The sequence below is a fragment of the Chironomus tepperi genome, unplaced genomic scaffold (genome assembly GCF_022539635.2).
Source record: "Chironomus tepperi strain 1889 unplaced genomic scaffold, CSIRO-AGI_Ctep_v1 contig_409, whole genome shotgun sequence".
Lineage (NCBI taxonomy): Eukaryota > Metazoa > Arthropoda > Insecta > Diptera > Chironomidae > Chironomus > Chironomus tepperi.
In genome coordinates, this window is record NW_027226531.1 from 386,297 (window position 1) to 401,452 (window position 15,156).

The 15,156-nt window shown below is 36.9% G+C and overlaps 3 protein-coding genes across 3 annotated transcripts; all 3 read left to right on the forward strand.

Annotated features, from left to right (window-relative positions):
• The first annotated feature begins 214 nt into the window (after positions 1 to 214).
• Positions 215 to 4,813, forward strand: LOC139096954 (uncharacterized). The gene is made up of 5 exons (XM_070648713.1): positions 215 to 1,259; positions 2,222 to 2,529; positions 3,249 to 3,319; positions 3,630 to 3,709; positions 3,839 to 4,813. The coding sequence occupies exons 1-5, from the start codon at positions 287 to 289 to the stop codon at positions 4,501 to 4,503; spliced, it is 2,097 nt and encodes a 698-aa protein (XP_070504814.1). The 5' UTR covers positions 215 to 286; the 3' UTR covers positions 4,504 to 4,813.
• A 1,242-nt stretch (positions 4,814 to 6,055) lies between these two features.
• LOC139096953 (thioester-containing protein 1 allele S3-like) lies at positions 6,056 to 12,187 on the forward strand. The gene is made up of 5 exons (XM_070648712.1): positions 6,056 to 6,209; positions 8,140 to 8,308; positions 8,619 to 9,688; positions 10,613 to 10,880; positions 11,494 to 12,187. The coding sequence occupies exons 1-5, from the start codon at positions 6,148 to 6,150 to the stop codon at positions 12,163 to 12,165; spliced, it is 2,241 nt and encodes a 746-aa protein (XP_070504813.1). The 5' UTR covers positions 6,056 to 6,147; the 3' UTR covers positions 12,166 to 12,187.
• Positions 12,187 to 14,886, forward strand: LOC139096957 (murinoglobulin-1-like). The gene is made up of 4 exons (XM_070648715.1): positions 12,187 to 12,541; positions 13,175 to 14,336; positions 14,393 to 14,552; positions 14,709 to 14,886. Exons 2-4 carry the CDS (start codon positions 13,188 to 13,190, stop codon positions 14,753 to 14,755), a joined length of 1,356 nt encoding a protein of 451 aa, XP_070504816.1. The 5' UTR covers positions 12,187 to 12,541; positions 13,175 to 13,187; the 3' UTR covers positions 14,756 to 14,886.
• Positions 14,887 to 15,156: the final 270 nt, after the last annotated feature.

Below are 15,156 nucleotides of genomic sequence, written 5' to 3' on the forward strand. Positions count from 1 at the left end.
TTATCAAGTCAGCCATACAAACTGACTTAATAAAATTCATTCTAGCTTTAAAAATTCGTTTAAAAAAAAATCCCAGAAAGTAGATTTTTATAAAATTCCCCTTTTTTGTTAGCTCATAGTCTAGATTCTCAAAAATTTTAAGAGAATCGCAATTAGATTATAAATTATTACATGTACAACTTAATCTCAGCAAACTTCATTCCAATAAATAGCTCAAGAAATCATTGTGAAATTGTTTTAAGTGCCAAAAATGATTTAAAATTGAATAAAAAAAAAATCATAAAAAATGAATGTCAAAATTTTGATATTTTTCTGTGGATTTATGCTGAAATTAAGTCAAATTTCATCACAATCGTGTAAATTTGATGTCAAAACAACACGCGCGTACATCTATAACTATACACATTATACATGTGAGGTTGATATCGACGATTGGAGTGAATTTGAAACATTTGAAAGCATCGATACTGATCATATTGATGGTAAAACAGACAATGATGTCAAATTCATCAAAATAATGCCAAAGCATGCAAAGCTGTACACATTTACGTCATTTATATGTGATAAATTTAAAAATCTTGAAGGCATGATTATTAAAAAGCTTAAAATTAAGGAACTTGATGACGATTCGATGCAACAATGTCCAAATTTAAAGAAATTGGAGTTTACATCCAATGACATTCGTCTATATCCGGACTCATTGCTGTCTGAAAATGTCGAACTTATTGATTTTGAGTTCAGCTACAATAAAATCACGACAATACCCGAGGATGCATTTGAGACACTTGAAAATTTACAAATTTTAAATCTTAAACACAATAAACTCAATGAATTACCGGATAGAGTCTTTCAGGCACTTACCAAACTCCAACAATTGAATCTGGATGATAATGAACTTGACGAACTTAAGCCTGAATGGTTTAAGAAGCTTAGAAATGTCATCAAATTAACATTAAACAACAATGGAATTCAATATTTGCCTGAAAATGTCTTTGAAGATTTACAAAATTTAACAATGTTGGAACTAAATCATAATTCAATACGTGAGATACATGCATCATCATTTGGTTATCGTGGTAAACTTCAGGCATTATTTTTGACTGAAAATAATGTTAATTCAATTGATCCGAAATTTATTGGTGAATCATCAATTGCCATGATACATATGGTTGGTAATCATTGCTTTTCAGGCAAAACTAATGCTAGAGATGATATGTTGGATATAAGTTTACAACGATGCTACAGATATCATAAACCAAGTAAGTTATAACAATTATTTTAAGTTGATTACTAATTCCGAGACCTAGACCAAGACCTAGACCTAGACCGACACCTAGACCGACACCTAGACCGACACCTAGACCGACACCTAGACCGACACCTAGACCGACACCTAGACCGAGACCTAGACCGAGACCTAGACCGAGACCTAGACCGAGACCTAGACCGAGACCTAGACCGAGACCTAGACCGAGACCTAGACCGAGACCTAGACCGAGACCTAGACCGAGACCTAGACCGAGACCTAGACCGAGACCTAAACCGAGACCTAAACCGAGACCTAAACCGAGACCTAGACCGAGACCTAGACCGAGACCTAGACCGAGACCTAGACCGAGACCTAGACCGAGACCTAGACCGAGACCTAGACCGAGACCTAGACCGAGACCTAGACCGACACCTAGACCGAGACCTAAACCGAGACCTAAACCGAGACCTAAACCGAGACCTAGACCGAGACCTAAACCGAGACCTAAACCGAGACCTAGACCGAGACCTAAACCGAGACCTAAACCGACACCTAGACAGTGACCTAGACCGAGACCTAGACCGAGATCTAGACCGAGACCTAGACCGAGACCTAGACCGAGACCTAAACCGAGACCTAAACCGAGACCTAGACCGAGACCTAGACCGAGACCTAGACCGAGACCTAGACCGAGACCTAGACCGAGACCTAGACCGAGACCTAGACCGAGACCTAGACCGAGACCTAGACCGAGACATAGACCGAGACCAAGACCGAGATCTAGACCGAGACCTAAACCGACACCTAGACAGTGACCTAGACCGAGACCTAGACCGAGATCTAGACCGAGACCTAGACCGAGACATAGACCGAGACCAAGACCGAGATCTAGACCGAAAAATACAATTCGAGTCGACTTCGAGCTCTGATTTGAGTATTTGCAATAAAATAATAAGATTATGTCTTGTTTAGTCACACCAACAAGAAAAACAACAACAACAACCACAACCACAACCACAACTACTACGCGTCCAACTACCACAACAACTACTACGCGTCCAACCACAACAACAACTACTACGCGTCCAACTACAACCACAACTACTACGCGTCCAATAAGAACTACAACAAGAAGGCGTCTAATTACTACCTCTGCAACGACAACGCAAAAAATAATAACGACAGCAAATCATAGAACAGGCAAAGCTAATGCAGCCTTAAAAGAGACAACAACATCAATTCCGGAAGCAGTTTATCCAACAACTCCACCAATGGGATTGGTAAGATTTTCAGTTTCAAGTCTATTTTGTTTACGCTTTGAGGATCACTTGCGACCTAACAGGCAAAGAGACAGACTTTTAGGTATTGTAATGGACATTCTGTTGAATTAAAGCATGCTGTTTGTCTGTTAAGGTTGATGGTTCTCTCGATGGCTTGGTGGTTGGCTCTTGAAGGCTGATTAGTGCATTATTGATGGCTTGGTAGTTGAAATTAGCATTTATGGTGCCATTAGGGTAGCCTTGGGTCTAATCGTTCATACAGTGACCTATAGGTAGGGCGGACATCTGCTTCTGAACTTATCTACCTTGCTGATGTGTCCCGACAAAGCCTCAAAATGTCCCAATTTTTTTTAAAAGTGTCCCGATATTTTGCGAAAATCCTATGGCCACCCTACTTATAGGTAAACGTTTCCGTTACCCTTACCTTATATTAAGGATTCCTCCAACCTATTTTGAAGCAAAATTCCTTAATTTCCTACAATTTTTTCATGAAAAAGTCCAAAAGTTCCACTAAATTTGCCAATTCTTATCTACAACGACGGCTTCTAATCTAATACAATTTATATTAAATTTTTATTATTTTTCTTCAACTTTAACCTTATTATATTTATTGTACATCAACTGATCAACTCATCCATAACAATCGGTAAGCAAAATTTCATTTTTAATTTAAAGTAAAATATTCAAAACAAGTTTGAAATTACAGATATGAACCTTAGTGCGGAATAATTCATGATAAAGTTAAGAAGAATGATGGCGAAGACAAATTCATTCGTGGAAGTTATCCTTGGTAAGTATGTCAGATATTGGTAAGGTACACGGTATAGAAAAGGTTTGAGTGATTTTGGTATGAAACTGGATTTTGCCTAGGTTCGATCAATGGCTGTGGACCATATGCAGTCACCTTAGACGACTAAGGAGCCTAGGGCGTCTAAGGCGTCTAAGGCGTCTTAGACACCCTAGGTTCCTTAGTCGTCTTATGTGACTGCATATGGTCCACAGCCATTGATCGAACCCAGGCAAAATCCAGCTTCACCGCATTGTGCTGCTCGGGTTCATCACTAAATTAACTGACTTTTATTTACCTATTTATAACTTAGGACCGTAGCCATAGTGAGACAAGATACTGGACAGTTTGTATGCAGCGGTGTTTTGGTTACAAGTCAAAAAGTAGTGACAGGTAAATATGAATAAATTCCACAGTTCTGACTTTGAGTTGGTGCCAGATACATGTTGACTTGGTGCTAAATTTTGGATCAATTAGCCGATTTATCGCCGATTCAGGTTCTAAAAAATTTCTATTTTACAGCCGCAAGTTGCATGTACAAAATTGAGAACGAAAAGGAAACAGAACTGCTAACTCGTGACTTAGTAGTCGTTCTAGGAAGTCACAATATTTATCGTTTATTTGAAACTGGAAAGAGTAGCGTGGCAGTACGGACAATTCACATCCACAATGACTATAAATCATCTAAACCTAATTCAAATATAGCCGTTATTGTGCTTGACGTCCCAGCATTTCCAGGACAATATATCAATACAATATGTCTAATTGATACAATTGAGGATCCATTGACCGTTGAGGTTGGTGTTGTTGTAAGCTATGGACATAATAGTTCAATGCAAAATAAACCACAAGTGACTCCAACAAAGTTCGAATTGCCTATGCAGAATGACCTAGAATGCAATATGAATCATGTAGACTTTATAGACATTTTAAATGATCAAACATTTTGTGCTGGAAATGACGGTGGCGATGGATTTTATTCAGTAGATTATGGAAGTGGATTTTATGTTAAATATGATGGACGATTTTATCTTCGTGGTATATTGACGACTGTACCTTCACATGAGTCATACTCGTTATTTACTGATGTTGCTAAGTACAGTAAATGGATTGATGGACTTCCTTTGGAGGTAATTGAAGAAATAAATGAAGAAGATGAAGAGGAAGATTTTGATAATTGGAAGTGATAAGGGAGCCTCGATATGCCTGTCATCTAATTATAATTGAATAGCACAAGTTGATTAATCGATCAATAATCCGGATCTAGGGAGATGTGACTCTGACTTGATGTTGGATTTGGAACAAGTTAGTCTAGTGACTCTGGCATTTTGTCGGATTTGATTGCAATCAAGTCATAGTTGCGCCAGACCCCAGAACGGTGTTGCTCTGACTTGATGCTGAAAACCAAGTTGATGTCTGAGTCACGTCGGTCTAGTCTTGGCCGAAGTGACATGGGCATGTTGTCGGATATTGATTTCCACCAAGTCATAGTAACACTGAACAGCTCGATGTTTGTCCTAGTCACACCGGTCTTGTGTTGGACAGGAGTGACTATGACATGGTACTGGGTTTGGTTCAAGACAAGCCATAGCTTCGTCAAACTGATGCCGGATTGTGGATCGATCAACCAACTTGTGCTATTCGGATACTCTTATTACTTATTATTGGACAATTAAAATTGCCAATTTCTATAAAAAATTATATACATATAAACCGTGAATAAATGATATATTTTGTAAAAAAAAATACTTAATGTTTTGTCTTAAGATAATTTCAGAGATGGGGTGGTTCTATCACCAACACCTACGTCCCTACCTAATGCGTTCCTGTAACCAATTGTTTTTGAAAGCAATTTTTGGTTTTTAAGTTTAAACAAGTAATTGGACAACCTATGTCAAAATTATTTGGAAAATGTTACATGAACCATATGTCATGTGCTATTTCTGTAAAGGCGTACCATCAAAGTATGCCGCAGGATAAAAGGTTGCTCACCATTGATTATAGATGATTTTGTGGTGGAATGGTTTCGCATTTTAGTACCTAATTATTGAAATACTGTCCAAGCGGTTCATTCAGCAGGAGATTCATATGCAGTAGAGATCGCGACTCACAGCTTTACTTTGAAGGCTACAGGCAGTAATGTCATCAAAGGAGTGGTTCGGATTCCATTACAAACTGTAGAACTACTGAGTGCAGTGGTCTGGCGCACCTTAAACAATCATTACCGCGAAACTTTCTATTGCAGCACCCTGAATATCAATAATCAGAATAGCAAAGGGTGTTTTTAGTGAATTTCAGGTATAACTCAAAGTTGACTCGATTTTAAAAGGAATAAAGTCAAATTTTCAATACAAAATCCGAGTCAACTTAGAGCTCTGCTTTCAGGATTCTATCCGACTCACTTAGCGTTAAAATATCAAATTTGAGCCAATAAGCTTGAACACCTTATCGCTACACTAATTAGCAATTACCATACAGATTACCACGAAAAGGCTGTTTAATTAACTGCTGATTGAAGTAGAATCATGACATTTTAACTCTTAGTGCTGATAATGGTGAAATCATATTCTGAGAAAACAAAGGCAATAAAACTTGTCATTATGAAATACTTCTGAGCACAAAATATGAGAATTGAATAAGGGGAAATTGATTTTACGTGATCAAGAGAGTAACGGGAGCATGTAAATTGTTTTAGTGTAAATCCGAGAATCATTATAAAAATGTGACATCATTAAACGAGTCAGTCATCATTCTATCATCAATTAGTTAATCGAGTGAGCTTTTGTGTGTGCCCTTGAGTGAATTTACAATTTTTTTACTTCATTTTCAACATGAAGTTTGGATTAACAATTTTTATTTTAATATTTGTGATAAATATAACAAAATACTCATGGTAAGGAATTAAGTTATTAATTTTATTTGATAATTTTTAATTGGGATTTGTGTTGAAATTGATCAAAAGTTATCACAGTGGATGTTTACTTATTATTTGGAGAATTGAAAAGTCATGTGGACTAGTGGATTTGCCTAATGGGGCTGCCTAGTGAGGTGGATTCTTGCAAGTACTAGAAGGGTAGACTAATGAGGTGAACTAGTAATGTGGATTAGTGGAGTTGGCTAGTGGGATGGATCGTTACTTACTTAATTACTTACATCGCCGTAAAGATCAGTCAGCTTCTGAAGCTGACTTTATCGCTGGCTGACGATTGTCATTTACCAATTCCGAGTGTGACACTATCTTTATCGACAGTTTCCCTCTGTGAGTTCTTTGTCCTAACGTGCGATCTCTTGCCATCCAAAAAGTCGGATTTAAATACCTTTAATAATGAGGGATGAATCATTACAAGAATGAATTGTAACAAACAGGAAAGAATGAAGGTTTGGGGTTCAAAAAACCGATTTTTTTTTTGCGGTACATAGCAACTCTATCACCCTCATCACTAATCTTTTACTTTCAGTTTTTTATTACTATTTTTTCAAATATAAATTGGCCCTTGAACAGTTTTGTTATCAAGAATAGTATTAAAATCGTTAAAATCGTTGATAATAGTTTGTCACTAACTATTAAAACAATAGCCAGCTGTAATTTTGACATATGAATCATGGCATGGAAACATTGTCGTTAGTTGATGTATTAAAGAGAAACATCAATTGCATAAATATAGTCAAGTTCTTAATCTTATCTGTTCATCTAGTCTATTTATATTGAGATGTGATAATTGCATATAAATATGAGTTGGGAAAGCCCAAGGCTGATTTCGAGGCCTGACTCGGAAGCCTGACTCAGAAGCCTGACTGGCATATTCGACACTTGACATTTGGTTAGCTTTGAGGACAGTGCTTCTGAGGCTTCTGGTATTCTATCCAAATAATCCTACCTGATTGGTTGCAATTATCTTTCGGCATGTTGTGCCGACATTCTTTCATTACTGTTCCGAGCCAAGTAGCTATTAGAGCTCATAGCCGTCATTTTCATCTTGAGTACGTCTCTGGTTAAAATCATTTATATTTATTATTATTTTAAAAAAAAAGAAAAATATTATTAAATGTGATTTTTTTCTCCCATAACCAGATGAATAAACCGGGATTTTCCGGGAGTTCCATTTGATTAATCCATTTTAATTTTTCTGAGCTGAATGTGTTGGATGAAAATGGAACGAAATAAATCTTTACGATGCAATCAATGCAATTTCGAATCTTATCGTTAAAATGACTCTAAGTCGTCATATTAATGCATTTAAGTTCATATTGTGCTGTTCATATATGTCAATTAATGAGATTAAATAAGACTTAAGTGGCATAATTCATATGTTGTCATTAAGATGTGTCAAGACACTTTTATGTCATTTTGATGTTTGGTCTCCAGTTAAGGCTGGCCTCAACGAAGGCTGACTTCCAAAGACAATAGAAGCTGACTCCCTATGGAGGATTGCCATCTCTCATTGCCACTTTTTAGAATTCGAAGTCGACTCGGATTTTGTATGGAAAAGTCGACTTGAATCCATACTTATTTACTTACTTACTTCGCTGGCCGTACAGATCAATTGTGATCCATGGTCTCCCTTAGTTGACGCCTGAAGAGGGCTCTATCGTTGGCTACCGCTTGCAAGTTCGCTTTACAATTCCAAGTATGATACTATCTCTATCAACTGCATTTTTCCATGAGTTCTTTGGCCTACCGCGTGATCTTTTGTCATCTTGACTCCATACAAAACTCAAAGTAGACTTCAAGCTCAGCTACTGTTACGTGTCGTCCTTTAATTACTAATTAGAAAATTGTTAAAATAGCATTAATATTAATTATATCTCTTTATCTATTTTAGTCAAAATATAGCCGTAATTGGATCCCGATTTATATTACCTGAATCAAATTATTCAGCATTTCTTGTCACAAGCAACAGCAGTGATGCAGTAATTAATATTGGTATTGGTCAACACAATAATAGTTATAAAGATTTAGACGACAGATCATTTGATACAGCAACTTTTGAAGTAAGTTAATTAAATTATCAAGAAACTTGGCTCTGTGGCTCTGTATTGTGGCTCTGTGCCTCTGTGTCTTTGTGGCTCTATGGTACTGTGTTTCTGAGCCTCTGTGGCTCAGTGACTCAATGTCTCGGTGACTCTGTGTCTCTATAGCTCTGTGTCTTTGTGGATCTGTGTCTTTGTAGCTCTGTGTTGTGTCTTTCAGTCTTTGTGGCTCTGTAGCAATGTATCTCTGTGCCTCTGATTCTTTGTATTTTGTCTCTGTGTCTCTGTGTTACATCAGAATTCAATTATTAATAATACTCATTTCTTCCAGACTCCATCATCTCTTCCCAACAAACCTGAATTGTCTGTAGAAGTGAATGGACATGGAGAACAGTCAGTTAATCTGATTAACATGGCAAAAAGTCCAATTATCTTCATTCAATTTGATAAGCCGATCTATAAAGCTGGAGAATTATTTAAATTTCAAGCATTTGTTCTTGATCGTAAGCTAATTCCACTACAGAGTCACGGAACTATGACAGCAACCATAACTAAAGCTGATAAACCAAACGTTAGCATCAATCTTGATGGTCTTGAAGAATTAGCCGAATTTGGTGTTTATGAAGCTTCTGCAACCATTCCACAAGCAGCTAGTCCTGGTTTATGGACCATAACTGTTGAAGTTGACAACCGTAAAGTCTCAAAATCATTTCAAATTCAGCAACAAAACCAATATGACGACGAAGTGTTCATTGAAGTCCAAGATGCTGTTGCCTTTGTCGATCGTAAAATTTATCTGATTCTGCACACAAAGGAGGCATCAGGACGAAGTGCAAGCATACATTTAGATGCTAAATTCGTAAATGCATCCATCAGTGAGATCAACAAGGGTGTTAAGAGTCAAGACTTGAAAACAACCAAAACTGTCTTTGCACTTGACATCCAGGAAGATTTAAGCATAAGATTCCCAACGGCTGATATGAAACTTAAATTTAAAGCAATTGTCACGCATGCATCCACAAAAAAGACTACAACTGTTGAGAAGGAAATCCTCATGAGATATAAAGGCAGAAATACAATTCAAATTATCAGAAAGAAGTACTTTAAGCCTGGCTATAAATATCCAATAAAAGCTCGTGTTAAGACACTCGATGGTAAACCAGATAATTCATTTAATCAGCTAGTAACAACCATCAAATACATATCGAGAAGCAACACAGAAAATGAGAAAATTTTCCATACAAATCTCAAAAATGGTGAAACCGTCTACTATTTGGAACCGGGCCATGATACGAGAAAGATTCAAATTTTAATGGAATTTGCAGACACAAAGCATACGGAAGAAGTTGCGGTGTTTCCAGGTGCTAACGAATATATGCAGGCTTCTGTCCTTACAAAAAGGTATGTAGTTATCAGAACTTATTTATGTCTTGCTGTTAGATGGTCAACCATGGGTATATGTAAGGGATGGAGGCTTTGAAGTCAAATTATCCTCTCTTTAAGGGTGTTTTAGGCCGAGATTTTGAAGAATTGGGAATTCTCGGATTTGTTCAAGTCTAGGTCTTGATCCTGGTCTCGGTTTTTATACCGGTCTTGGTATCAGTCTCGATCTTGTTCTCGGTCTCGGTCTCAGTCTAGGTCTCCTCTCAAAAACCCTTCCTCTTCCCTCTCTTTCTGTTTGTAATAAACATGACTACGCTCTTGTAGTCGTAGTATTGACTCCTAGCAAGCAATAATCACACTCAATGGAATCGAGGTAGCTTTCGAGCTGGAGCGTAGCCATTAAAGGTTCACGATGCCAAGAACGAGACTTCCCAAGACTTCTCGAGACTACACGGGTAGCCTCGGTCTCCATCTCGAGAATTTGTCGAGATCAATACTTCGGGAAACAATAATAATAAGTATAAGTTATATGAATGAAACATAAGCATCTTAGAAGGAGGGTTGGGTTGTTGTCGTGAAAGCTTATTTCTTTACTTCGCTGTCCGTACAAATCAACTGTGGTCCATGGCCTCCGTTAGATGACACCTAAAGCTGACATTCGCCTGCCAATACCGAATAGTAGTGTCCTGAAAAAGGCCTAGCAAATTGAAACCCATACCCTATCCTCCCCCTTTTGGGATATGTCCTTGCTTCTGAACATCCTCAACTAATACCCTTAATAACCTAAATGAGCATGTCCATGAGTATAATTAATCAATATTCTACTTCATATTATTCAATTTTCTGAGCATTTGTGCTCTATGTCTGTTCGGGTGCATTGTGCTGCTCAGAATATTATCAAATTAACTAAAAAATCTCTTATTCATCTTTCTCTAATTTCAGCCCATCTGTTGGATCAAAAGTTCGTATAAAGGTTCAGTCAACGGAAAATATGGAGGAACTTCACTTGATTGTCTTTGGATTAAATGGTGTCGTGATGCAAGAAACCTTTTTAGATGCACTCGGATATGATTTATATGAGATAAAAATGAAAGTAACAAATGATATGAAGCCTGAAGCACGTGGACTTGTATTTTATTCTCGATTTAGTGATGGAGCATTAGTTTATGATGAATTTTCCATTAGTCTTGGATTTTCTGTTGATAATTCTGTAAGTTTAGTTCCTTGGATTATTGGATTGATTGCTTGTTGTCAGATCTTGAAGTCGACTTGAGTTTTTTTATGGAAAAATCGACCCAACTCCAAGTAAAATTGGAGTCGACTGCGAGCTCTGCTTGTTATTATATAAGATTATGGTATTTGACGTATTCTAAGGCTCTTAATCAGCTCTTGAGACCATGTTCTTTGACTCCTAGAGCCGGTAAATTAGCTATGCATGCTCAATACTTTCCCAACCTTAACCGAGTCGCACGGAGAATGTCTAATGTTGACTCTTTCCTTCAAACCCTATTGACTGTTCTGAATATTAATGAATTTAGTGATTTTAATGCCTCGGCGACAAAAGGCTCAGTTTGGCAGTATTTTGGAACTGCCATGATGGATTCATGGATCATAAACTCCATGACAGCATGTTCTTTGCTTGTTAGGAACTGTCTAAGGAAGTATATCGTAGATTAAGCTATATGTCATAGTCTATAGAATGAATTGTATCATTATGGTCAAGGATTGATGGACCAAGCAATCAACTTTCAGTATCTCAAAGGACATATCTAGTTAATCCTCAATTTATGTCCAATTTTAACATATTTTTATCTACTTTATAGCTTGATATAACTGCGCCTGAAACAGCAGAGCCTGAAACACCAACTGATATCCAAGTAAAAACTGAAGAAGGATCACGTGTCTACCTGATAGCTATAAATACCAAGTCAGCATTAATCAGTCGAGACAATGAAATCTCCAGAACATCAATTTATGATGAAATTACATATTATTTAAATGAAAAGCATCCGTTGCCTGAAAATTATCATTTTGAAAAGTTGAATGCCTTTATATTGGAACCGCTAAAAAATGGAAATACTTTATCATCCAGATCAGGTTTTAACGACATTGATGAGTCAGTCAAACAGCCACAAAGGGATAAAAGAAGCCTTGAATCAGTTCAAAAGTATTATCCAGAATTGGTACCGGAATTAAAGTATACTGCCAATACTAGTGAGCCACACACAAAACAGCTTAAATTTCCAGACATAACAGCAACATGGCGAATTTTGGGAATTTCAGTACATCCAACAAAAGGTTTAACCGTTGTTAAGACACAGCCTGAAATATCAGTTAAAGGAACAATTAAGCATAAAGTGGATTTACAACTGTCTGGAACAACATCAATTAAAACGAATGAGATGCACAAAATAACTGTCATAGCTGAAAACTTAAATCCATCCTTAACAATAAGCGGATCATTATCACTGCTGTGGATGGATACTTACACATAGGCAATGAAATCAACGCACAACGGAACCAAAAGTGTATTAATACAGATAAAGAGGAACGTTTGCAATTTAAAGTCACTTTAACACCACAGCGACCATCAATATCCGGTCAATTTTACATCAGTGCCAAAAGTCTTGAACAAATCAAGTTAAAAGCAACATTTAACGGTCAAGTTTCAGCTGAAACTGATAAATTAATTGATGTGAAAGACTCGAAGGAACTAAAGACGTCATTAATCAGCACTCGATTGGCTGATGAGCCGATCAGCTATATTAACGTGACCGAAAAGGAGGTTGGAGATATAAGCACAAAACCAACATTTGTAGGCGTTCATGGAAATTTACTTGGACCAGCATTATTTGGATTGGAGGAAGTTTGGTAAGTAAATGTTATAATTATTGTCCCGTAGTTCCTTTTGTAGTTTTTGAACGATCGTTGGATGAAGCTTCATTAAGATTAAGTTGTAAATGCTTTGTACTTCCTTTATCGCTTATGCTGTTCTAAAGAAACCAGGAATACAAATATTGTTGATTGTAAAGTAAGGAATTCTTGGGGCTGATTTATTTAGTAACAATTTCACCGACATTATGTGTATAGGTCCACCACTGGTGTGGTATAATGGTACACCTGGTATGGACAAGGGTCAGACACTCCAGTGTATAGTTCATCATTGATACACGTTATCAATTGTATCATATCATTGGTCCACCAACACAGTATCATCATACCATTATGTCGAACTATTGGAGCACTGCCGGTGTATCATTGAAACAGTACAATTATACCATGAATTGGACACTTGACCAAACCATTGACTGGTCACTTGGCATATTATGTGTACCATTCTACCATACTAGTGATTCAAATATACCTGTATCTGTACTTATACCGAAGACATCAATAGCTGGTGATGTCACAGGGTCAAGATCTACAGGGCCATGTAGATCCTTACATTGAAATCCCATACATGAATCATCAATAATTGAGTTATTTTATCAATTCTTCTTTTAGCAATCGACAGTCAATGTACCTCGAAGAAGAAATAGTTTTGAAATTCGCAACAGATGTCATAATCACCAACTATTTCGATTTTATTGAAAATCGAGATCATCCAAAGGCAATAGACGCAAAAAATAGAATTAATGGAAATGGAACAGAAGTTGTTAATATTCTTACACGTTACCTGGCAGATAAGTCAAATCGTGATAAAAATCTTAGAAAATTGTCGTTCATCGCTGGAGTTCTGATTGATGCCAAGACTACAGGATACTTTGATGCATCAAAATTGGTCTCTGATACACTCAAATATATTAAATTTCAACAGTATAATTCAGGAGAATTCAAATATAATGCTGCATTTGATGATCACAAGGATATTAGTCCATCAGTTCGGAAATACATTCAAACAGCATCAATTGTGGAAACAATGTCTAAAGATCCTCAATACAGGAAGCAATACTTAAATCAGATTAACAAATCACTTAACTTTTTACTTAACAAAAGTAACAGAGATTCAAATGTATACAAAGGTGACCATCTTATCGGTATGACTGCTTATCTATACGCACTCAATGGTAATCATGATAATGCAAGACATTTCCTAAAAAAACTCAACCATGGCTATAAGAGTTCCAGAAGATACTTGAAGCATTACTCAATGTACGTTCAGGCTTTATCTTACATAATTCGTGCCAAAATTTTGGTCAGTCAAGATCCAAAAGAACAAGTTGAATGGCTGTTAAAGTACCGAAATGCTGACGGAGCCTTCTTCTCACCATACGATACAGTTTTGGGTCTACAAGCACTTTATGACTTTACAAAATATCGACACTATCTACCGAGACCATTTGTGTTTTATGTCAATAATGCTAGCACTTCTGTTAACTCATCAGAATCCATTAAATATCAACTGATCGATCTAAATGACAACTTGATTACACGTGACCAAGATCTAGGATACATAAATCTATATCAGGAATCTATTAATGACACAGTTGTAAGTAATTCAATCTCAAAAGTTGAAACAGTTGTTAGGAAAGGAAGATCGACAGACTCATTGGAAATTGAAGTCAAATATGAATTTAGACCAGCTGATAGAGAATTGGGAAACAGCATTTTAACCTTAGAAGTTGATTTACCAGTTGGATATACTCATTATAAGACTGCTCGAGAAGTAAGAATTCCAAATTATATTTTAAACTGAAAATTCTAAATTTGTCATTTTTTCAGGCTGTTGGATACAAAAATCATGGAACTACTTTGGTCTTCCATTTCAGCAACAAGGAAAAAAATAAAGGATATACCCAGAAAATTACAGTAGTAAAAGATCCAAATGTTGAGAGTTACTACAAGCCGCTAAATATCAAGTTTTATGACTACTATCGACCAAGTAAGTGGCAACATAGGCAGAATTGGTAGGGACCTTTGAGAGTTTGACTCTTAAGATCCAGACGGTCCAACAGACAGTCACGTAGTCGAACCCACAAATGGTCCTGCCAACACTGAGCACATAATTGATATTTATTAAAAATTAATTTTATTTCAGATATGAAGGATGTTTACAAGTATGACGTGTATTGCACAGTCTCATAAAGCTATTTGTAGGATCAGCACACAATTATTGACTATTTTTTGGGTTGTATCAAGTTTCTATAAAGCATGAATCATAAGTGATTCAGTGCCGTTAATAAATATTTTATTAAAAAATCCTTGTTTTATTTCAAATAAATTCAGACAGTCAGACAGACAGTTCCAGACAGACAGACAGTTCCAGACGACAGACAGTTCCAGACGACAGACAGTTCCAGACGACAGACAGTTCCAGACGACAGACAGTTCCAGACGACAGACAGTTCCAGACGACAGACAGTTCCAGACGACAGACAGTTCCAGACGACAGACAGTTCCAGACAGACAGACAGTTCCAGACAGACAGACAGTTCCAGACAGACAGACAGTTCCAGACAGACAGACAGTTCCAGACAGACAGACAG